At 29.8% G+C, this 25,979-nt stretch overlaps 3 protein-coding genes across 6 annotated transcripts; 1 reads left to right on the plus strand and 2 right to left on the minus strand.

The window, feature by feature from the left end:
• The first annotated feature begins 2,871 nt into the window (after positions 1 to 2,871).
• On the plus strand, positions 2,872 to 6,449 carry LOC121229677 (protein PSK SIMULATOR 1). Of its 3 annotated transcripts, none has more exons than XR_005927600.1 (3): positions 2,909 to 3,086; positions 3,617 to 5,574; positions 5,761 to 6,449. XR_005927600.1 is itself a non-coding variant. In XM_041114458.1 (2 exons), exon 2 carries the CDS (start codon positions 3,634 to 3,636, stop codon positions 5,389 to 5,391), a length of 1,758 nt encoding a protein of 585 aa, XP_040970392.1. In that variant the 5' UTR covers positions 2,872 to 3,086; positions 3,617 to 3,633; the 3' UTR covers positions 5,392 to 6,449. The 3 variants fall into 3 exon arrangements, 1 of the variants encoding a protein (XP_040970392.1); XR_005927601.1 differs by having other exon boundaries at positions 5,850 to 6,449; XM_041114458.1 differs by having other exon boundaries at positions 2,872 to 3,086; positions 3,617 to 6,449.
• A 4,508-nt stretch (positions 6,450 to 10,957) lies between these two features.
• Positions 10,958 to 19,700, minus strand: LOC121229678 (3-phosphoinositide-dependent protein kinase 2). 2 transcript variants are annotated; one of them, XM_041114460.1, is made up of 11 exons: positions 19,228 to 19,700; positions 15,327 to 15,462; positions 15,075 to 15,127; positions 14,614 to 14,715; positions 14,403 to 14,511; positions 14,216 to 14,294; positions 13,790 to 13,955; positions 11,932 to 12,066; positions 11,715 to 11,845; positions 11,337 to 11,559; positions 10,958 to 11,243 (listed from the first exon to the last, which is right to left on the minus strand). In XM_041114460.1, the coding sequence occupies exons 1-11, from the start codon at positions 19,420 to 19,422 to the stop codon at positions 11,160 to 11,162; spliced, it is 1,413 nt and encodes a 470-aa protein (XP_040970394.1). In that variant the 5' UTR covers positions 19,423 to 19,700; the 3' UTR covers positions 10,958 to 11,159. The 2 variants fall into 2 exon arrangements, with proteins under 2 accessions (XP_040970394.1, XP_040970393.1); XM_041114459.1 differs by having other exon boundaries at positions 15,282 to 15,462; positions 19,228 to 19,697.
• An 895-nt stretch (positions 19,701 to 20,595) lies between these two features.
• Positions 20,596 to 22,022, minus strand: LOC121229679 (UDP-glucose 4-epimerase 2). Its single transcript, XM_041114461.1, has one exon. The coding sequence runs from the start codon at positions 21,819 to 21,821 to the stop codon at positions 20,757 to 20,759; it is 1,065 nt and encodes a 354-aa protein (XP_040970395.1). The 5' UTR covers positions 21,822 to 22,022; the 3' UTR covers positions 20,596 to 20,756.
• Positions 22,023 to 25,979: the final 3,957 nt, after the last annotated feature.

Below are 25,979 nucleotides of genomic sequence, written 5' to 3' on the forward strand. Positions count from 1 at the left end.
ACCTTTGGTCGGGATAAATGACTCCATGAGAGAACCATTCCAAAGTAATTGCATAAAATATGAAGAAACACAATTCATCATTATTCTCACAAGAGATCCTAAAATCCCCGCATCAATCAAAGTTTCTTGTAAAAAATCTCATCAAACTCAATCATAAGCTTTCTCCAAGTCAAGCTTTACAGCCATCCAACCCTTCTTACGCTTCGCATTTTTCATCGTGTGAATAGCTTCCTGAGCCACTATTATATTATCTAATATGTTCCTTGATGCGATAAAACTTGACTGGTTCTACTTCACCAAAATTTACATAACTCGTTGAAGTCGAATTACAATTAGTTTGGTGATAACCTTATACAACATTGTACAAAGGCTAATTAGGCGAAATGGATTAATAGTCTCTGCACTAATTATCCAATAGAGTTTTGTTGATGCTTGGATGCAAAACCCCTCCCCTAAATACTTCCTTAACCATCTCAAAAACACTTCCGCCTATAATATCCCAATTAGCTTGATAAAGTTTAGCAAGTAACCTGTCAGCTTTAGAGGGCCATACTAAACATAAATTTTTTTACTTCTTCCATACTAATCTTAGAAGTAAGCATTTCAAGCAATTCCTATCCAATCCTTGGGAAACACCACTTGGCCAGAAAATCTCCAATTTGATAATCCTCTACCGTATACAACTTGGAGAAATGCTTAGTTGAATGGTTTCTTAAAAAACTCATTATTAAAACACCACTCGATCCCATCATTTTTCAAGGCCTCAATCATGTTTTGCTTCCCCCTTTTCAATGTACGTCTATGAAAGAATTTTGTGTTTTGGTCTCCATTCCAAAGCACGATTAAATTTGAATAATGCCCGAATATTGTCCATGAGCCACCAGTAATAATAATAGACTTTCCTATAACACAAGGTACTGTAAAATGAGAAAGAACAAAATAAAACAAAAAAGCTCTCACAATTAAAATATAAGTGTTTTAGAATAGAAAAGATAAGTGCAAAATTGATTATTACATTCAAATACATTAATACACAAGATAATTGTAATGACATTTTAATAATATTTATATACATATATTTTGACAATTTTTATATTTAGAGATGGTTTAATGACTTTTTTAATCCTTTAATTTTATAGAAAATGTCATTTCAGTCATCCATTTAATTTTTCTGTCCTTTTTAACTTTTAAATTTAAATTTTTTTATCAAATTATCCCAACATGAATAAAAAAATTAACGATTTTTTAACTTTGTTGCCACATGTATGAAATGTCAAATACCTATTTATTTAGGTGTTATCTAAATCAATTGAAAATGATCTAAAATTCTTTAATATTTATATTATAATATTATATTTTTACTTTGCATTGCATTGCATATAAATTACATAATATTATATATAATATATAAAAAATTGAGAATTGATTGAGTTGGATCGACTTTTAATATTAATTTTTTTAAATAAATTTAATAATTTTATCAAAGTATATTTTTTTAACATAATATTTTTATCCGAAAACTTTAAACTTAGACAATTAACTTAACTCTTATAAATATTATATATAAACACGAATATTAGCATTCGACCCATTGGCCAAATGTGTTCATCCTGTTTTTAAGACATGGGATCATTTCATAGCATAGGTTGTGTGACAATTAGTAGTGTGTAAGTTACGCTTAAGAAATGGAAAGGAAATTAAAGCACAATTAAATAAAATATACAATAATAACATTATAAGAAGAAAATAACATACCTTAATTAAGTAAAATATGCATTTTAATTTGATGCAAATATATATATATTTAAGAAATGTATTAATTGTGGAAGAATACTAATAATAATAAATTATTTAAAAATAATAAATTTAAAAAGATAAGCACCGTATAGTGAGACTATATATATTCCTATATAAGGGTGGGATCAATTTACAAAGTGTAAAAATTAAATTAGTTTTATATATTTTTATAATTTTTTATATAATTAATATCTTAAAGATTCAACTATTACAGTTCCATTATGTTAAATTTGATGTAAATTTAAAATTTCTAACTATTTGATTGATGTAAAGAAGATTCAACAGTTGAATATATATTACTATATAGAATATTTTAGATCGATATGATAGGGATATTAGATTGGTTCGAAAATTTACATGCATGACAAATATAATCATATTGATAAATTCAACAATTGAATTGTTAAAATATTAATCATATAAATAATTATGAAAGTGTATAAAACTACTTTAATTTTATATTGTGAATATGATTATAAGAGAAGCCTAAAATTTACAGGTGTTTAAACTAGTCTTCAAAGTTCTTAAATTTTAATTAGAAACAAATTAAAAATAATATATTTACAGAAAAATGTATTGTAATGTTCTGAATTCAGGTCGTTTTAATTATTGTAATAACAATAATATAAGTCGAGTTAAAATTTGATTTAATTTTAAAAGATAATTAAAGTAATGGGAGCACTACAAAATTAAATATATAAAAGAGGAAAGATGATTAAGTGTTTATAAGATGAAATTTTATATAAGATCCTTATACTATATAATTTTGTAGAGTTAGTCCTTGATTATTTCTAGTTGTTTCCAAAATGTATATTTTCAGTCAAGAGTTCAACTTTTTTAATTGATTTTGACATTTTTTATCATGTTTAAAATAAGTCATATCAAATTGTTTGAAAAAATTAACAAAAAGAAATTAATTTTTGGACTGAAAATACACATTTGGAAAAGTAGAAGGACTAGAAATGATCAAAAAATAATAATGGGACAAAATACACAAAAAGAAATCATAGGATAGGGAGCTCTTATAGAATTTAACCTTTATAAAAACTTTAATGTTGGCTCGGTTTTGTATTTGGTGTCTTTTCCAATACTATATTTGTTTTAGGAAAACTACTTGAAGGGAAGCATATACATATACGTTAACCCCCATGTGGCTCCTCTAGTCCTCACTGCATCTTCCCAGCTACTTCTTTTCCTCTCTATCTTCTCTGTTTCCTTTCATTTCCCATTTATTTTGCTTCATTTTCAGCTGTTGGAACTGTGAGTCCTTTTGCCATTTCATGTGATCAGTAAGTTTTTCTTTTTCCAATGATTGTTTGCTTTACTTTTGTTGGTTTTTCTTTCTGGGTTTTGGGTTTTATTCTGTTTGGAATCCTGAGTTACTGTGCTTGGATGGTTGGATTCAATAATTGTATTTTCTTTCTACGTTTAGTATGGATGATTTTGAATTTATTAGTTTTTGTTAAGTGGTTAATCGTGATAAGCCTCTGTTTGTGGCATTTTCACCTTATACCTTAATTGAGTTTTTCATTGCAAATGGTAATCGGATAATTCTATCGAGTTTATAATCTTAAAAAGAAGAAAAAAAGAAAACATTTTAAAGGAAAATCAATTTAGATGAAATTTGTTACTTTTTAAAGATGATATCTAGTGATAGATTATTTTTAAAATTATATAGTTTTTTCCCTTTGTTGGTTTAGTTTGAATGGTTAATCTTTAGCTTGTTTTAGAATTTTAAAATCTAATGGAGATGCTTATCTTTTGGCCTGCTCTTTTTTTCCTTTTTCTGTTCTGTCTTCAATTTTGTGTTTTTATGTAGACATTTTGGTAAAAAAAATGGTAGCGGAGTCTTGGTTTCGTAGTTTTTGGAAAATTCCGCGGAGGCATGAAGGAGGTTCTGAGAGAGTTGAAATTGGAGTATTAGCATTTGAAGTTGCAAGCTTGATGTCTAAGCTTGTGCATCTATGGCGGCGTCTAAGTGATAAGCAGGTTAGTAGGTTGAGAGAGGAGATCATGACTTGTGTGGGGATTAAGAAGCTGGTATCTGAAGATGAAGGTTACATTGGACACTTGATATGTGTAGAAATGATTGAAACTGTTACACATGTGGCGAAGTCCGTGGCTAGGCTTGCAAAGAAATGTAGTGATCCAGGTTTGAAGAGTTTTGAACTTGCTTTCACTGAGTTAGTCCAGATTGGGGCTGACCCTTATTGTTGGACATTTTCCTTAAAGAAAATGGACAAGAAAGTGAAGAAGATGGAACGGTACATTTCAGTGAATGCAACTTTGTATCAAGAGATGGAAATGCTCCTGGATCTTGAGCAAACTCTAAGGAGGATGAAAGCCAGTGGTGCAGAGCCAGAGAATTTGCTTGAATTTCAGAAGAAGGTTATGTGGAAGCAGCATGAAGTGAAGAATCTTCGGGAGATGTCTCTTTGGAGTAGGACTTATGATTATACAATTCGACTTACAACAAGATCAATATTCACAGTTTTTGTTAGTATCAAACATGTCTTTGGAATTGAACAAAATGTAGATGATGGAGATTTGAGGGCAGCTTCTATAAATCGCTGCCAATCAGTTTCCACCTTGATGCAATCTTCTGTTCATCGCACTGATAATACTAGCCTTACCAGGTTTTCTTCTGGCCCCTTTGGAATGTTTAGCACAAAATCAGGCCCGATTTCAAAACCAAATAAAACAAATTATTTCCATTCTGGGCCTCTTGGTGACTCAACTACAAAATCAGGTTCTCTTGCTCGAAAGAATGGAAATTTCAACTTCCATTTAGGTCCACTTGAGAGGTCTACAGCGAAGTCAGGGCAACTTTTGGGCATGGATAAGATCAGCAAGAAGATTTGGCAGACTAACAACCACCCTTCCGCTGCTAATGGAAAAAAACCACATTTGAAAAGCAATAGATTGACTCAAGTGGGACCTTTCAAAGGCTGCATTATAGATGCAGATGATGCTATTCATTCAGGAATTCTTAGTGGAATCAAAGCCGGAAATCTTAATCCTCCTGAAGGAAATGCTGTTCAAACTAGTTCGCTGGTGTTTAGATCTCAGTGCAGGTTGTTGGATGCTCCGCCTGAAACTCTTGCGGGTTCTGCTTTAGCACTGCACTATGCAAATGTTATCATTGTCATTGAGAAGTTAGCAGCATCTCCTCACTTGATTGGTAATGATGCTAGAGATGATCTGTACAACATGTTACCTGCAAGTGTGAGAGCTGCACTGAGGGCAAGGCTAAAACCATATGCAAAGAGCTTAACTTCATCAGTTTTTGATACAGAGCTTGCTGAAGACTGGACTGAGGCAATGGCTGCAATATTAGAGTGGTTGGCGCCACTAGCTCATAACATGATTAGATGGCAATCTGAGCGGAGTTTTGAACAGCAGAACTTTGTTTCTGGGACTAATGCGCTTCTGGTTCAGACTCTCTACTTTGCAAACCGAGAAAAGACTGAAGCAGCAATCATCGAGATTCTTGTTGGTCTGAATTATGTTTGGAGACTTGGTAGAGAACTCAATGCAAAGGCTCTACAGGAGTGTGCAAGCAGTAGAAACTTTGATGAATGTTTGTATCTATAGAAATAAGTGGACCACCATTGCAGTATGTCAATAGATGAATGGAATCTGATTGAATGTTGGCAAGTTCCCATTTTCGGCAGGCAATGGGGTTATCTCCATTCTATTTGCCAACGTCGATAGAAGATGAAAGAATTATCCAACATACCGTGAAAGACATCATAAAGCATTCTTTGTGAGTCAGAGGTATAGTTTGAGCTTTAAAATCTTATATATATATTCCTGGGTGAAGTGCTTGTAATCTTTTCCAAGGTTTGAAGCTTGTTGCTTTATTATCTTCCATGAAATATCTTTTCAAGTTAAGCTGTTATCCATGTAATGTATGTATTATTTTAGTGATAGCTTTTTCAATTGGTTTTGTTGACCATATAGGTTTATTCATAGATTTATATGTTGCGGATACCTTTTGGTTGACCGATGTTTGACATGACCGTATGGAGTTTTGCATTCCTTGATAACAGAAGCAGATGTAAATCAGGTTGCATGGCCAGAATCTGAGCTTGAAAATAACCTTCTGACAGACAGGCTATCACCTTACGGAGTTGCCCGCAATGAAATCACAGAAAGGTTTGAATTGTTTTCGTAAATGATCTCACATGGTATATTTCACTGAATATAATGTTTGGTGAAGAGTTCTTAGTGAATGGACAGACGTCAATTTTGTTAAAGTACCATGTCTAGCACTCATGTCTGACACATTGATATAAAGATAAGATCTCCAAAGATCCCCTGAATACATGGAAAACTGAAAAAAATCTGACCATATTCGTGTTGGACGCATACACTCAAGTCTGAGTAAATATAGCTGATGAACATCTGGTTTACAAATAGTGTGATTTGTATTGCTTTAAGAAGAGATTAACTTAGAGAGGGTGGCATTATTATATTCTTTGAGGCTGGAAAGCTCCTGTTGATGTTTGTCATCTATTGGCATTCGTTTTACCCCTTGCCCTTTATCATGTATTGTTTTTCCTAGATATCAGTTGGTCATTAGAGCTGAGGTTATTTGTGCATTTAAGATGAAAAAACACGACATTTTAAACATTATTAGCCAGGGTAAATAGTATTTTATTTGTGTTTTGACATCTTTAATAATTTGGAGCTTGTTTATGTTCGAAAAAATTGAAAAGAATAAGCATGACAGCTTGAATAGCCTGCTTTTTCTTTTTAGTTCTTAATATATGCAGTAATTGGAGAATAGAATGTTAAATGAAAGCTTAGAGAGTGGAATTACATCATAATTGATTCCCTATATCATATTTGATAGTATAAATTGTAATTATACAATTATATAATTTATATTTTTAAAAAATATTAATTACTATAAAAATTATTAGTATGATAAAAATAAGTTCTTAGCAAGTAATAAAAAATAAAATCAAATCATTATATGCATTACGTTAGTTTAAAAAAAGTAGTTGATATCACGATTACTAATAAACATAGTAAGAAAAATAAATATTATATGTAATTTTATCTAATTGTTTTAGTGCGTATTGGTGGGTTATTCTTTCTTTAACATTTAACATATTCATTATCATCATTTGTTAATCATTGATTGAGTTCATCATCATCTGAATTTGAATCTACATAATTAAAAATTTTAATATCTCATTCTTACATGTACTTTACGAAGTACGAATCATCTCAGTTCTTAATTGAAGTTATGAAAAATGCACTATGCTAGCACAATCCAATATTTTTTTATGCTATACTAAGGTAACGTTGTTTATATGGGAAATATTTAAAAAAAAATCTTCTCTACCACATTTTGAAGTCTTAAATGTCTCGAATTAAAAAGTTTGCAAGCTATCTATGCTGCTTGGGTTTGGCACGATTTTTTCAAATGGTATCATAGTTTATCATATCATACAAGAAAACATTTTTTATTTGCATAGTTAGCATCGACCTTATAATATTTGTGTTCATTGTCCAAATAGTCTATAGATTTAATTATAAAAATTTATATAAACTTAATTTGGAGAAAGACTATGTTAAGTTATATTTTTTTTATAATTCATAAATTAAGTAAAAAAATATAAAATTTATAATAAATAACTTTTATAAAAAAAAAGTTTTATAAATTGTCTCAAAATTTCATTACATTTTTTTTATAAATAATATAACTTTTTCTATAAATTTAAAAAGTTATTTTTATTAAAATATTATTTTTACAGCTGGTGCCATCTGACACATTGACAGCACCCAATATTATTGTTGCAAACACTCAATTTTCTTAATTAATTTACAACCTTAATTAATTTACAAACTGTCTTATTTTTATAATTAATTTTTATATTATTTTGATTAAAAAACCCTCTTTGTGCCGTCCTCTCTTGAAGAAGAGGGAGTATCTTTTCTCATTTATTAATCTTTTCTCACTAATCTCACCAAAATTTATATAACCCAAGTTATTTTCCTGTAAAAACCTTGAATAAAACACATTTTCAAGCTAGTGTCCACCATCTTCATTATTGAAAGTATGGGTTTTCATGAGTTAGAAATAGAAAGCTTGAGCTAGAGTAAGTGAACAATGAGGTAAAAAAATCTGAATTTTGTTATCTTTAGTATGATTATTTAAGGTTAGGGTAAACTATTAAAATAATCACTTTTGTTTGCCTCAAGTTACATTTTAGTTACTTATGTTTGAAATGTTACGTTTTAGTCACTTATGTTACTATTTTATTACGAAGTGATCACTCTACCGTTAAGTTTCGTTATCTCTCTAACGGTAATCCTACGTGGCAGTCCAACTAGATTTTAGATGCCAACTTGGATTTTTAAATAGGATGAAAATAGATTTTTAATTAAAAATTTTAATTAATTAAAATTTTTAAACCTAAACCTTAACTAAAAAATCTGTTCATCTCCTCTTTTTAATTTTTTAATTTTTCTTCAGTCTCTTCTTTTTTTTCAATGGTTTTTTTTTCATTTGATTGGAAAAACTATTATTAAGATCAAAATAGTTGATATCAAATTGACTACTTCATAAAGATGGATTCAATAGAGGGTTCAGATATGTCTTCTTTGCATTCCTCTATCTCTTTTATTCAATACTGAAAAAAAAAAAGATTGGACTTTTTATTGTTTAATGAAAACCCTAAATTAAAATTCTTAATATGAATATTAACAACAAAAAGAATTTCAAATCAGAAAAAAAAGGATACCCACAAAGGGATTGTGAACAAACAAGCCGATTCAGATAAAAAAATTGGATTGAGAAACTAATTATTCAAGAATGTGAAGAATTGGAAAATACAATGATTAGGAACAAAAATGATTACCATCTTCTTATTTGTCGACAACCACTTCAGTTTAAATTTTAGAACATAAATTTGTCGGTGAAGAAGACATACTTGGACTCTCCATTGAATCCTCTTTTGTTTTCGGACGTGAATAAAATTTTTTGATGATAATAGCTTTTTTAGTCAATTGAAAAAGAAAACTAAAAAAAGAGAGGAGATGAACGGTTTTTTAACTAAGATTTAGGGTTTAAAATTTTAATTAATTAAATTTATTTAATAAAAAATCTATTCTCATCCCATTAGAAAATCCAAATTGGCACTTAAAATCTAGTTGGACTGCCACGTAGGATTACCGTTAGGGAGAAAACGGAACTTAACGGAAGAGTGATCATTTCGTAACAAAATAATAACATAAGTGACTAAAACCTAACATTTCAAACATAAGTAACTAAAATGTAACCTGAAACAAACAAAAGTGACTATTTTTATAGTTTACCCTTAAGGTTATAATGCATGACTTTACATGAACATAATTATGGGTGTTACATGTTGGAGAAGATGAGTTGTTGATTGTGGTAAAGCTTGAGTATGAAAAGAGGAGCTTTGGATCGGTAAAATAAAAGATTTCGGTGGCTTGACTCGTACAAAGGAAGGTAAGTTTCAAAGAATCATCCTTACCTTGCTGAGTTTAAATCGGTAAAATCCTAGAATTTGAATGGCGAATGTTAGTACGAGATTAAATATGTAATGTTAATAAGTAAAAGAAATAGTTTAACAAACATGAAAATAGTGATGAGTATAAATGTGACATAAACTTGGGCCAAAATATTGTTAGTGAGAATTTATGTATTTTGATAGTAATGTGACAATGAATGGCATGGTCATATGAAATTAAAATGAATGATTTGAGAATAAAAGAGAGAGTGGAGAAACTAAAGCACAAACTTGTGTGATAACAAGAATTTGGTTAGTGAGATATGTTATAAAATGTCTAAGGATTATGTTATGGTAAATTCAAATAGAGAGGTGATTGGGTGTTTATAGAGCTTTTATGAAAAACTATATTGAGATGTAAACATAAGTGAATTCATTTATAACATCTCGTTAATATAGAAAAATTTCTTATTGAATTTGAGTACATGAAAGTACAAACTCTCGGATTAAAAATATGAAATGTTAATGTCACATTGTGAAATGATAAGTGGCTATTTGTATGGTTAAGTGTTATAAGGAGTATGCGAATATACACAAATAAATGTATGTGATTATAAAAATATGAAATGAGTATTGAAAATGAGATACGTGAATATGAAGGGTCTAAAGACCCCGTCATTTCATATGCAAGTATACCATATATTTTTGCGTTTTAAATGAGCTTAGAAATTGATTTATAGTGTTTCGAAAAACATTGAAATAATATGACAATTTTTATGGAAGTATGAAGTTGTTAGAATTGTGTGACCCAAATTCTAAGAGATTGCTTGCAAGTCAAGTTAAACAAAAATATATTTTCTTTCTAGAAGATTTAGTATTTATTAGTATAATATATTTAGCATTTATTAGTATAGTTTATTTGACTTACTAATTTACCCTATAAATAGGCTCCTTTACAATCTTAGAATTAAGAGACACCCATTAGATTAGAACTCATAACACATTCAGAGAATTTTGTGTTTACGTTTGAGGGTTCTTTGTTTTTCGGGTTTTCGGGGTTTAGTTTTTATCTCCATCTTTTGTACTCTTCATTCTTTTGCCATTATAGTAAAATTATCTTTGCCCGTGGTTTTTTATCCTCTTTTGAGGGGTTTTTCCACGTTAAATTTGTGTGTTCATCTTCTCAATTTCTTCTACTATTTTTACTTGTTCGTTGCTTAATCGGGACGATCCTAACAGAAGTTATGAATGGTTACGGTACTGCCTGAGCGACAACTTATATCACCTAGGCAGCAATATTAGTATTAACTACACTGCCGCCTAGCGACTCCTTAGCAAAAAAATATCAACTCCAGTATTGCCTAAGCATGAGCTTTGGCCGGTTGGGCTGCAACTTAATAATGGTATTATTTAATTTCTTAAAAATCCCTTATAAATTTGTGTAACCTTTAACAAATTAACATTCCTAGCAAATTACTTAGTTCTTTTCTTTCAAATGGGCATAACTTTGTTTTGAAAAAGCATAAAACTTATTTGTATAGAATTTAAATATTTTTTTATAATTTTACAAAATGTTTTCTAAGTTTAAAATTTCTAAAATAAATAAAAGGTGTTTGCCATGTTAACTCTCTAGTAACACCTTTCATTCCTACCATACATTGGGATATAACTAATGAAATATTTTTTCCATTATTGAATCTATTTATAAGTTTCAATACATAAACAAGTAATTAACAACAAAAAACCTTCACCCTTATTCCCCCCTTAAAACTGCATTTCAGATTGTTCATTCATTGGATGCAAGAATTGGAAGAAGTGGGGGTGAAAGCTTAATATGAAGCAGCAGAAGCCTGCACCGGGAGACAGCTCACTTCACCGGCTTTGAAGGCCCTCTATTGCAATTTTCCACTGGTATGCTCTTTGTTTTGCATCCTCAAAACAAAATACCTTTTTTGGCTACAACACCAAATATATAGATCAGAAAGAGCAAGTTTAAATGGAGTTGAGAGGATTGATTTCCATCCTACTAGGAGAAGCTAAGAGTCTTACTGTGCAAAGCTTGAAGTGTGATGGACTTGAGACTTGGATGCTGAGGTCATCAGAATTGTCGGACCAAATAATGTTTGCTTTCACCACTAATTTTGCAGGATCAACATATATCAATTTTGGCTTGTTGGTAAGGATAAGCTGAACCTTCTTGCTTGTTAACTTTCGTACTTTTTTTACCATTGAGATCATAAGAACAGATTCTCCTGGTTCCAAAAATTGTTGCCTGTTTAAATCATGCAAATACATGTTAGATTACGAAAATTTGCATGCAAAACTACTGTATCCTAGAAAATGAATGGTTCACTACAGATACAATAATGGACAAGCTTACTGCAAGCAAAAGTGATGTTGATGCAAACAAGAGAGATTGAGAAATACCATCTTGAATCGAAGGATTCAATTGAAGTAAGTCTAGTTATACTGCCATCATTCTGTCTGGCTGAACCATTTCCAGTGGGGGTAGGATTCCCTGATGAATCACCATGATCATCACCTTCACTTGATCCACCCTGAAAATAGTAATACTATTTTACAACTCTGATGCAAAAACTCCATCATATATAATGAGTGAAAGCTTGTGCTTGTGACATCTTACCCCTGTCTCTAAAACAAGCTCAGGAGGAGTTTGTGTTCTTAAATTACTCCATTCAATTCTCCTAAAGAAAGGATGCGCTTTCAGTGCGGCATAACCATCAGCTCCAGCACCTGGTCGTCTACTGGGATCTAGATCCTGCACCACAGTTGCATACAAAGTGACAAAGTGAAGGATCCATATTCAAACTCACAATTCTTAATTAGGATTGACCGTCTCCTCTCCACCTTAAGAATATCATTTCCTATATAACCTTAGTTCTTATATTATTCTTCAAAAAATGAATAAGCAAAGTAACTTTCAAGTTCTATGAACTAAAATTCTTTATAGGAAATTGGAAAGAATACCATAGGATAAAATCTATTTGCATGTTTCCTTATAAATAAAGATATTACTTCAGAAACAAGGGGAAAACCTTTGTTTGCAGGAAACATGTAAGTTACCACATGGGAGATAAGGGGAAAAAAACATTCACAAAGTCTAAATAAGAACCAAGAAAAGCCAAAATAGTTGCAGAGAGGTGGGAGGAAACATAGGATTAGCTTCATAGCAAATCAATTAGCGACATGCCAGCAAATAATAGGCTCAAACACATCCATCAAATGTTTCATTCCTCTAAAGTGGGAGGTAAAAACTCGAAGCTAAAATCAAGTATAGATACCTTGTGAAAAATACATCCATTAAGAGTTTAGGACCTACCTAAAAAGCGACCTCCTCCCTCAACAACTTTCATCCCCAATTGGTGCCTATAATCCATATATTCAAAATCTTTGTAGTTTTGTCTTGACTTGTATGGAGCAGTAATTAGAACTCTTATCAGACATATGTTTGGTGTAGGTTTAAATTGATGGATTTTGAACCGGTTCACTTAGAATGAAGCGGATTTTTTTATTGAAAAATGGATGTGGGGTGGGGCGAATTTTTTCTTTTGGATAATGGGTATAAAACGGTTACTGTAATTACTTATCCCACCCTGATCCGTCCCACTATATAAAATTAAAACTGTATCCTTGTATATATAAACTATTAAAAGGGTAATTTTGTAATAACCTAATGTGGAAAAAATAATATATTTTATGTTTTAAATTTTTTTGATGAATTATGTTTTGAATATTTCTTGACTTTAAAAAGATTGAAATATTAAAGATAAGGAGCAGAAATTTAATTGAAATGGGACGAAGATGAATGTATCTAATATCTATAGAAATGGTAATGATTTTCAAGATTATACATCTATAATGAAGCGAGGCGGGTCGTGGAATAGAGCATGCCAATTGTGGAGCTAGCGAAAGTGGATTTAACAATATCCTCTCCTACCCTGCTCCACTATCATCTCTAGTTTAAACCATGTTATCCTCATTGCCCTATTATTGTATCAAAAAACTCTTTGCAGTTTTTGAGTGTTCAATAAATATTTTTAGAATCAAATTGATGTTTGAATTGATCAAACTATCGATCCCTGATCTAATTGGTTTAAAGCAAATAAATTGTTTAATTTTTTTTAAATTAACAAAATAAAAACTAATTTAATTATTGATTTTAACTGGTCCATACTGATTCATGGGTCAACCAATTTTATACTTCCACCATTTGGAACCCGCTGATTCTTAATCCAATCGGTTCGGTTGGCCAATCTGATTCATACAACACTTAACTCAAGAAACTTGGCTAAAAAATAACAAATTAGATTGACCAAATGTATGTTAGTTACAAAGCTGCAAATTTCAGTAATTTTCTTTTTCATCATAAATGTCTAGAAACAACACTTAACAAGAACTAAAAGGATATACAAAAAGTCTTAAGCAAACAAGTTTTGTGAAGATTAGAAACCAAATACAACATGCGTAAACGTAAATCTTACCAATAGCTTTTCAATGAGGTCTCTGGCTTCTTCAGAAAAATAATCTGGCAATCTTATATCTCTGGCTATAATTCTTTGAAATATAAGCCATTCACTTGTATCTTTAAAGGGAGAAGTCCCTGAAAGCATTTGGTACAAGATGCAGCCGAGTGCCCAGAGGTCATTTCTGTTTGAGTATGATCAAAAGAGAAAATTGTATTACCCTAGGAAGAATAGATGAACAAGATCAAGGAAAATAACCAAGCTAATTACAAGATTCTATACTTTCATTATCCGGAAAACCAAGTGATAAGGATTTTTTTTAAAGGGGGATTAAAGAAAAAAAATCAAGAAATTAGTTGTAAAAAGCTTAAGATTCCATTTCAAGTTTGACAATTTTAATCTAGATAATGAAACAAACTAATGATGAGATTGAAGGTCTGTTACCCAAATGTTGCTGGAGAAGAGTTCAAGACTTCAGGAGGAACATAAGCGGCTGTCCCCACAAACGTGCAGGCCTTATCATCTGTAATGGGTATCACAAACAATGTTAGCCTTACAAATTTTTCTTTTCCTCTTTCTTTAGGGGGAGTGATAAAATCATCTCCCCTTTTTTTTTTTTTTCTCTTTTTACCTGAGGATGCATTAGGAAGGACTGTTATTCGGGTATCCTGCATGGGCTTTACACTGCCAAAGTCAGCAATCTTGATATGCCCATCTTTAGTAAGAAGCAAGTTCTCCGGCTGCCGTGCAACAATGATTTAGAATTTTACCAATGTTGATGTAACATAGTATGCATGAACTGATAACAACACTGGAAGAAAACATGCATGCTTGAAAAATACCTTAATATCTCTATGTATCAATCCCATGCTGTGTATATATTCAAGAGCATCTACAACCTCTGCAGCATAGAACCGAGCTTCATCCTCCGGTAACCGACCTTTCTACACAAAATATATGATTGATATTGAACCACAAATAAACCAGTATAGATAGGAGCAAATGCTAAAATCACAACTCAAGAAATTCTGGCACTCACTATTATAAAAGGTTGACAACATTACTCGATGAATTGCAAAAAGGGTCTAAAAGTGAATTACTTTCATTAGAAATTTTTATCAAAGATAAAGTATGCATGACTATCCCAGATTGTCATGAATTTGACAGGAAAATAGGAATAAAAAATCACTAGATTCACGATAATTCATGGAGGAACCAATTCAATGACATGCTAGAAGAAAAAAAGTGAAACAATGCATGAATTTTCCATAACTAGATAGGATCACGTCTAAGAGTAACTTACTCTGTTTATTTGGTCAAAAAGTTCTCCACCTTCACAGGGTTCAAGTGCCATGTCTTCAGAATATAACAAAGAAAACAGCGTCAAGCAAAAAGCAAAACTGAATGAAGTGACAAGAGTTAACTAATGGAAAAAAATTTGGTGTAATAACTAATTAAGTAAACAAGTATGCACATGATACAAATTAAAGATACAACCAAGAATACTTACATAGTGAGAAATTATCTTGAAATGTAAAATAGAGTCGCATAATACCAGGATGGTCCAGTTGGTCAAGCACGATACGTTCCAATTTTACGTAAGCTGTTTTATTTTCCTTGGTGATGAACTTTTTGTCCATGATCTTCAAAGCATACACTATTCCTGTATCCTTCTTCTTTGCCTTCACAACCTGATAGCAACATTAATATGATATTCAGAACAATACCAATGAAAATGACGAGTAAACATGGAGTAAATATTCCATAAGTATTTAGTATAAAATCTTGAAAAATATTATCATCCGGGATAAATTTCAAAACTACATATGAATTTCGATCCAGTAAGAATAAAACTATGATCTTGATTTAATTTTCACATGCCATTAACATTGTTACATATCAACATTTTGCATTTACATATAGCATATACAAATAATTATATTTGCCCATCACTTAAATGTTTATGATTGAACCAAAACAAAAGTTCCAAATGTACAATTACATTAAAATTAAAATTTATGTATACAAATATACAAATTTTGATACCAAATTTATGTATATATATATATATTCTTCACAAACTAACATACCAAGCAATCCCCATCACCATACAAATTTTGTTATCTTAAGAACAGGAATTGCATTTGATGCTTGTAAAGGAGAAGCACAAAACATAAACATATAAGTTTGTCATGTTTGGATTATTCCTTATGACTCTTATGCAATGGTAGTGCTAAAATAAAGGAAATAAGTTTACTTCAGTCTCAAATTATCAGAACTTGGAACAAAAGTACAAGATTTTTTTATTTTTATTTTCTGTCAATAAGTAATTTAGATTCTGAGATGGTGGAAAAAGAAACTAGCGAAAAGGGCAAAAGAGATAATCATAAGTTAAAAAGGAAAGCAGTTGGTAAGGCATGTCAAGTTGACCATTAGTGCTTTGCTGGGTATGGCTATTATAAGTTGGACCAATATGAAATGTCTATAATCCAATCCAAAGTTGTTATGATTCTCCGATTAGACCCTAACACTACGTTTGGTTCGTTGTAATGAAATAGATTTATAATCAGTAATTCAACTGTTTAGTTAAATAAAATGTAATAGAATTGTAATAGAATTCTTAGAATAATGTTGTACTAGTATAAGAAAAAAAGTTGAAATGACGAGAATACTTTTAACACAATTTTTCTAGGTAAATAATTATTGTTATTATTATTAAATTTTAAAAGGATTATTATTAAATATAATTTAATAACATTGTTAATATAATTATTTTGTATTAAATTATATTAAAATATTTTTTTTATATTTTTTGAATTCAAGTTTTAAAAGACTAATCTAAAAATTAATTTTTTTGTTATTCAAGGTTGCATGGAATAGTCATTCTTTAGTATCACCAAAGAATCACTATTACGGGAAAACAAGAAATAAGGATGTAAAGTTTATTCAATTGAATGAGTATTACATTCATCCAAACAAAGAAATAATTTATCATTCAATGAAGAAGAGGGGAATACTATTCCATTCCCCCAACCAACCATGAAGTAAGAGATTTTCCATTCTTCCTTCCTACCAAACAATAGCCTATCAAAACATCATAATAGTATTCCATTTTATTTTTCTTTGATTTGCACCAAAATTTTAAAGGGTGTTGGATGAATAATTTTAAATTTTTAAATATTTTTATTTTTTCAGTTAAATAATTATTTTCGAAAAAAATTTAAGTTATTAAAATTTTACGAATTAAAAAAATAATTATAAAAAAGATAATTTCAATAATGATATCATTAGATTAATATTTTTAATAAAATAATTTTTTAAAAGTTATATATTAAAATTAAATAAAAATGGTTTTTGAAGTTTAATTTTAGCTAATATATCAAAAAAAGTCCTTAAATTACTACATTTTATTTAAGCAATCACTTAAACTATTTTTTGTTGTTAAATAAGCTCATAACCTATGAGTTTTATCCATAAAAGCCCTTTATTTTAATATTAAAGTAAAATTATTTTAAATTCAGGCTCTTATTTTAATTTCCTATCGATGTATGCATTTTTTATATCAACATAAAATATAAAGAGATAATCAAAATTTTCAAAAGTATGATTAAGTTTCTTACTAGACCTAATCATGGGCCAGCCCACCCGCTTAGACTCGAAGGTCCACTCGAAAAGTGGGAGGGCTTGAACAAAAATATAGACCCGAAAAATGGGTTTGAACAAAAAATAAGGTTCGTTTTCTAAATAGGTCGGGTCTTAGGTAACATTTTTTGGCCCAAGCTCAGCTCGAATTTGCCTAAAATTTTTTCATTGTTGTTTTGTTGTCATTTTAATTTTGTTTTGCTACCATTTTCCTATTATATTTCTATTATTTATTATTGTTGTTTGAATATTGTATAACTCTTGTTTTATTATTTATTTAGCTATTATTTTAGAGACATTTACTTGCTAAGTTGCAACTACCTTAGTATTATTTGAGTATAAAGACTTTTTTTAATGTATTTTCAATTTGTTGAGAAAGATTTGTTTTAATCTTTTTAGTGTATTTGATGTATTATATAAAAAAATAATATAAAATTTTTTTGGTACAAGTCAGGCTCGAGTTTAGTTTTTTTTTTATTTGGGTTAGACTTGAACAAAATTTTAAACTTATTTTTCAGGCAGAGTCGGGCTCGGACCTAGAAAACAAACCTAAAATTTTGTATTGGCCCAACCTGGCCCATGATCTGGTCTGTTTGTTATGTATATAAGTACTTTCAAGAAATTTTAAAATATTACTTTGTTTTACTTTTAAAAAATATTATTTTATTTTTATTTAATAAATCATTCTCATCAAATTTACATCAATATACAATGCAAATTAATTTTTTGTACTTTAATATTAAAATCAAGAGTTTTCATGGGTAAAAATTATAGGTTAAGAGTTTATTAAACTACAAAATAGTATAAGAGATTGTTTAAACAAAGATATAATAATTTAAGGGCTTTTTTATTCCGTTAACCTTTAAATTTTTATGTTATAGTAGGACCATGTGTGCTCAATAAAATAAAATATCCAGAAATTTTGAAAAACCATGTGTATAGTTGAAATTTGAAAAAGAAAAAAAGCAAACTATCTTGTTAGTCACTTTAAATAAGAATATTTCTATTTTAGTCACCCTAAAATTATTTTTCGTTAATTGGTCACCCAAAAAAAATTGATCAAATTGACCACTCAATTGTTAAAATGGTAACGGAAGATTAATTGTACATTTCCACGTAATTTTTTAGATGACCAAAATAGCAACGATTTCTATTTAGAGTGACTAATGAGATAGTTTATCCTAATTTTAGAATGACCAAAATAGAAACGGCTTCTATTTAGAGTGACCAAAATAGGAAATGAATAGTTAGCATTCCATTAATATTTAATGATAGAATAACCAATTTGATCAATTTTTTTTGGGGTGATCAAAAGAGGAACAACTCCTATTTAAAGTGATTATCGAGATAATTTACCAAAAAAATAAGATATTAAAATGTTCACAAATTTTGAAATTTTCTAATATTTTTAATAAACACACCAATCAAATAAAATTTATTCTAATAAATCCCTCTCCTTACAAAACTATGCAGATTTATTTCATTCCATTTAAGCATATTATATCACAAATTAGATACCGAATTTTTATAATTTTAGGGAAGCTAAAATATAATTTTATCTTTATCAGTTTAAAATTTTTAAAAAAATTTAAAGACTTAAATAATAAATTTATGTTTTAAGGGGCTGGGTCATGCCAAATCCTCTAAATTCGCCACTAATTAGATAGTTTGATAATGGTAGCTAAAATTTACCTCAAAAAAGCATAATTCATCACAAATTAACACAACCCATCAAACTAAAAAAGCTAGAATGCATATATATATATACATATATATATAATCAAACTAAGAAATCCAAGATATATAAGACTAACCTTTGAATAAGAACCAACACCATATATTTTACCCAAATCAAAATCCTGGATACAGAAATTCTCCTGAGGAGCTCTAAATGCAAAACTTTTAGATCCCAGAATATCGTGGGAAGCACCACCATCAGGGGACGAATCATTAGAACTATTATCATCATTATGAATCATCCAATCAACATTCTTCTCCATTTCCGACATATCTCTTTCCAAGCCCGTTTATTATTAATAATAATATTAGAAAAAAATCTGTCCTAGAAGATGAGGGATGATGAGCTTTAATGGAATTCAAATACCCTAAAAAGAAAGAATTGGATTAGAAATTTAAAAACAGGAAAAAGAAAAGAAAAGAAGAAATAAGAAATGTGATGGAGGAGAAGACAGGAATGGGGATTGAACAAAGTGGAGCCGCCTCGAATTCAATCCCCTCTCAACTTCTCTGTTTTCGACGCATATTTGCTTATTTTGCATAAATTATTATTAGTTCTTGTTTGGCAACTGTCAGTCATGCCGCAAAAATTGGGAGGGTGAGAATTTTTTTCTTTCAAATTTTTAAATATGTGATTAATTTTTGTGAATTATTTATTTTAAAATTTGATTTCATAATTTAATTATAAAACTAAAAATAGAATAGAAATAATTTGATAATTTTTATTAGGGATTCTATTTTTTAATGTGACACGCAATCATATTTTTATTTGAATTGTGAAATTATTATTATTATTTTATTTTTTTCAAAATTAGAATATCCATCATCAATTGTCGTGATTGGTCTCCTCGTTGTATATGCTCTTTTAAGAAATAAACGGTTGGTCATAAAATGGATTCAATTTCTATGGATGGGAACGAACTTCCGACCATATGATTCAGAGATGAAGAGATTTTTTATGAAAAATTTATTTTTCTTTTGATAAGATATATTTATTGTTATACCAACATTCTAGTCCTATACCATCTAGGGTAGGGTGTCTGCTCTATCTAAGGGCTCATTGGTACAAAGGTTCAAGGAATCATTCTTATCTTGCCCAAATGCCCAAATGCTCTAATACTCTGCTACCATATATGCTCAAGATTAATGTTGCTTGATGATTATTGATAATGCAACTAGACTAAAATCTAGTTTTCTTATCATTTTATATACTTAGGGTATTAGGTGAGTATTTGCTAGGTAAAAAATGTCAAAAAGAAGAAAATTGTTAGAACATTGAATATGTTGAGTGTAAGTGTTGCATAGATAGAGTGATGCAACACCTTGAGTAACACTATGAGCAATTCTGCAAATGTTGTATATGATTTGGGAATGTTGAGTTGTTAGTCATTTATTTCTATATTTATACACAGCAAGCATAAGACTTTTCAACTGAGATCATGACATAACACCAAACATATATGGTGCGATTATATGTTTAGTTAATAGATAAGAAGCCTTTGAAAGAAAGAAGCATAGTCTTTCGACCATCATCGCTGGGCAGAACAAACATACTATTGGTATATTAAAATTGATGTCGCTGCAGACTCCTAGAAGTTGCGTGAATTTAAGCATGTAATGTTGTGGGCTTATTTCTCTGGAGATTGGTAAAACCATTAGGGTTGTTGTTGGCCCAGTTCCATTGATCCCTGCACATGTCCTCAATGCTATATTTGGCTTTCCAATTCAACTCACGCTCTGCCTTTTCAGTAGAAGCATAAAGTATTTCAGCATCACCGGGTCGCCTGGCAGCAATAACAAGAGGAATTTTCTTCCCACATGCCTTTTCAAATGCAGCAACCATCTCCAAAACTGACGTTCCTTTCCCACTTCCCAAGTTGTAGACTTCACAGGCTAGTTTCGGATCAGATAGTTTTCGCAGTGCGGCGATATGACCTTGTGCTAAGTCAACAACATGGATATAATCACGTACGCAAGTGCCATCTTTGGTGGAATAATCGTTCCCGAAGATAGTCAAGGCAGGTCGTTTCCCAACCGCAACTTGCTGCATGTAAGGCATGAGATTGTTTGGAGTTCCACGGGGATGTTCTCCGATATAGCCACTTTGATGTGCACCAACAGGGTTAAAGTATCTCAGCAATATGAACTTCCACTCTGGGTCTGCATGTTGTATGTCCCTACAAATCTCTTCAATTATAGGCTTGGTTCTTCCATAAGGATTGATAGCAGACACAGGGAACTCTTCTCTACATGGAACCTCCTTTGGCCAACCGTAGACGGCAGCTGATGATGAAAATACTAGATTTTTGCATCCATAGGCTTCCATTACTTCCAACAACGTGATTGCACCAACGATATTGTTGCTGTAATACATCAATGGTTTCTTCATGCTTTCACCTACGGCTTTCAATCCAGCGAAGTGTATGACAGCATCGATTTTTCTTTCCGTAAATACATTTTGCAGCGCAGGTTTGTCTCGAAGGTCAACCTGGTGAAAATAAAGGTTGTTGCCGTACTGGCCGGCGAGTTCTTTGACTCTCGTGATGGCAACGTCAGAGGAATTGTTGAGATTGTCCACCACCACTGCATTGTAGCCTCCCAGTAGTAGCTCTAGCACAGTGTGGCTTCCAATAAAACCAGCACCACCAGTCACCAAAATGTTCTTTGCCATAGCCACTTTCTGTCTCAATGACTTGAAAAGAGAATCACGCTTGGTTTTATAACTTTATTCGGTGAGGATATGATAGAATATGTTACTAGTCAAAATACCTGTTACATACACAGTATTTGGTTTAAAAAGATTATGTTAGGACAGGATTTTGTGCTGACTATTTTGGCAGATGTTGAAGTTTCAGAGGGCCACAATTGGAGATAGTGCTTTTGGATAGAGACATGTATATGTAGTCAAACCTTGAGAAACAGTTTGCAGGTGTAGCTACCTGGATGATTGTGTGCTATAAATCAGATTATATTTTATTATTTTTATTTTAAAAATTAATAAATTAATTTTTATATATTAGATCAAAGAGTAATATGGTTCTTTCTATTAAAAATTTATTCATTTGTACTGTTAAAAACTGGCGTAACTAATAGAATAATCAAACAATGACGCTTGGCGTCTTACATGTACCTCATATTAACTATAGGGACTAGTTTTTTAATAGTAAAAATAAATAGAAATTTTACTAAAAGAATCAATTTGCTCTTTAATCTAAGGTAAAATGACTAATTTATCTATTTTTAAATAAAATAATTAAAATATAATCTAAATCTTAATATAAAGACCTCCATAATACTTTTACCTTACTTAATCACGCGCGCACATATATATATATATATATATAACAATTTTGAAGTGTATCTATCAACTAAAAATCTTAAAAATCTAATCTTTTTATTCTTTCAACATTCATCACCTTTTCCCCAAATTTCATTTATTATCTCTCATCCACTTTCTAGAATTTTTAAAACATAAATAATAATTATACTTTCAAACAAATCTCCCTAATTTCTTAACACACATCTTATCTTCAACATTTATTAATTAATCTCTAGAAAAATAAAATTGTTGCTTTGATTGTGTTAGATTAAGATTTTTTTTAGTAATATTAAGTTTTTATTAATTGAATTTGTGGATATTTATTTTATATAAGATTTCAAATCTATTAATTATGTAATAATTTTTAGAGATTGATTAATACAAAATTATAAAAAAAAATTAGGATTGACTATTTTTATAATTTTGAATTTGTTAAACATTATTACAAAATTTAATATTTTTATTTAGAAGTTGTTAGTGCGATTATTGTGAATATTGTGTTTGATATATTACATTCTTATGGCACTAAAAAAATACTTAAGTGGTATTTATTTTTTAAAAGAAAATTAATAGTTATATATTGGGCTAAATTGTGTATATATGCCCTTTTTTCAAGATTTAAGAAAATAGGTTGATTTTGGAAAGACATGTTAGAAAAGTGTGCACAACTGGAGGCGTTTTCTAAAAATTCTAAAGAAAACACATCTAGCTGGACGTGTTTTCCTACCAACTGTGTGTAGAAAGCTCTTCCTGTACGAGCTTTCTTGACGATTGTGTGAAAAGGTCGCCCTTCTAAACGTGCTTTTCTTCCAACTGTGCAGAAAGTGTGTTTTTCATACTTACTCTCCAAAATCAACGTATTTCCCCAAATCTTCAAAAAAATTAGCCTATTTGGTTAATTAAAGAAAAATAACGACATATATGACTAATTTAGCTTATATGTTTGCATCATAAAAACTTTTCATATATTTAGGGTTAGATTTATTGATTCTGAATATTTAACAAGAATAAATAGATATTATAAAAGAAATTCTACTTGTATATTTTTAGTTATTAAATTGATTAATTCGAAGATTATTTGATGTTGAAAAGTCTAATTGTCTATACTTGAAAGTATCTACCAAACTTCCATATCTTCCTATTTAGTTTTTTTTTTCTCAGATTTTTCCACTAGTCCTTGTATAATGTGTAAGTTACAGATTTAGTCTATATACTCTAATTTTACTATTTTTAGTTATTATATTTTTTGAATTTCGAAATTTTAGTTATGACCCAAATGGTCGGCGCTAAATTCGTTAAGTTAAATTTGTTATTTTAAAAATTATATGTGGCAAGTATATTATCATATGTGTAATCCGTTGTCACCTTTCTATTTCCAAATAATACTAAAAAGTGTCATGTCATTTTAATTAATGGATTTAATGGCTACAATTTGAGTCAAGGCCGAAATTTCAACATTCGAAAAGTATAGAAACTAAAAATGGTAAAATTAGTGAATATGAAATAAATTCATAACTTACACATAGTACATATCTAAAAGTAATATTTGACCTAAAGGATTTAATTGCTACTTTTTTAGTTTAGGACTGAAATTTTAAAATTTGAAAAGGATATTAACTAGAATTAAATAATTATGGTAAAGGGACTAAATCTGTAACTTGCGCATAGTATAAGGACTACCAGCAAAATTGGACATTATTTTTATTTATTTTGGGGTTAAATATGCAAGAGATACTTGCACTTTTTAAATTTAAAATATAGCTCTTGTAATAATATTTTTAAACATTGAACCCTTGTACTTTTTATATTTAAAAATTTTAGTCCAATCTGTCACTCTGTCCAACTTTTTTTGTTAGTGTTAAGGTATTAAGGTATACAAATTTTGTCAATTTGACTCTTACTTTTTAAATTAACATAAAAAATGTGTTTAAGGTATATATTATATTTTTTGAACAAGTATTTTTTAAAATTCAATTTAATTCATATAAAAATATTTTATTTAAATTTAATCATAAAAATAAATTTTAAATATTTATAAAAAAACATTTTCAGTTAATCCTTATATAAATAATTTATTTAAGGTATATATTATATTATATTTTTTTGAAAGAAAAGAGAATCACGTTACTACAAGTTAAGTCAGTGATGATGTCATCGGACACTCTTATTTTTCAATACTTCAACTCCTAATATAATAGGAATAAAAACAGCCCACTCATAACATGATTTAGGTTATTTTATTAAAATGAACTACAAGAATGACCTAAATTTAAAAATATTAACGAAAATAATTTGGAAGAAACAGTATACGGTGTTGTTGGCAACCCCATGGCCGCACCCATGTCAAAAAGGATTAAAAAAATATTTTTTTCTCCCAACAATGCAATAGCAAACACATATGTGTGTATTTTTTTTGACTTTTCATTTTCTTAAAACAGATAAGCTATCATAAGTCTTTCTTTTGTCTTTTTTTTTTTTAGTTTTATAAAACAAGAGATGATGAAAAGGAAGGAGTTCGGGAAGAAATAGTGAAGGAGAACCAGATGTAGAAGATGAGTTTACATATTTTTTTCTTTTGGTTTTTTAATCATGGGATACTCATATGTATCGTTGTCAGCCAATGGGTTCACGGGATCAAGAATTTTTTTTTTTTTTGCTGAAAATGGGTGCTGACCACCTGTTACACGGCACTCAAATTTTTTTTTTTAAAATCAGGTACAAGATGTATTGTACAAAATACAGGTGAAAAAAATTTTACATACAGCCATGGGGTTGCCAACACCACCGTGCACTGTTCCTTCCAAGTAATTTTTGTTAATGTTTTTGAACCCGGGTCATTCTTGTAAATATTTAATTTTTGGGCCATTTTGGTAAAATAGCCCATGATTTAGTATATAAATTAATAGAAAATCAATCTATAAATTAAAAATCTTATCCCACACGTATGCGTGTGGAAAAAGTAAGTTTAGAATATAAATATGTGTTTAAAAATAACACAAAATAGATAATGAAACACATGGTTTGAAACAAATTAATAATATATGATGTTAAAATGAAAAAAAATCAAAATTGTTTATCATGGTGTTGTCATCAATCTTGAGTCGGTATCGAGTTAATTTGTAATACTAACTCAATCAAATACATTAATATATATATATATAAAATTGATGGAGATAATAAAATATGCATAATAAAAATTGAAATGTATAAAAATATATAATAAAAAAACCTTTAGTTAGAATGATAAATTAACGTCATGTTTAGTACAACAGATGTAAAAGAGGAGTGATATATTAAGTAATACAAAAGTATTAAAAAGATAGATGAAATATAGATGTTATCATGGTAAGGTTCTTATCTTGTGTTTGGTACGGATTAAAAGGAAAGTGTTATTTATGAATGCATTATCTTACCCTTAAAATCTTTTAATTTCATATTTATTTAATTGTTTTCATTATCATTATTATATTTTTCTTAGCAACACTATTATATTTATAAATTTTAAAAAAT

Source organism: Gossypium hirsutum, chromosome A05 (assembly GCF_007990345.1).
Source record: "Gossypium hirsutum isolate 1008001.06 chromosome A05, Gossypium_hirsutum_v2.1, whole genome shotgun sequence".
In the NCBI taxonomy this organism is placed as follows: domain Eukaryota; kingdom Viridiplantae; phylum Streptophyta; class Magnoliopsida; order Malvales; family Malvaceae; genus Gossypium; species Gossypium hirsutum.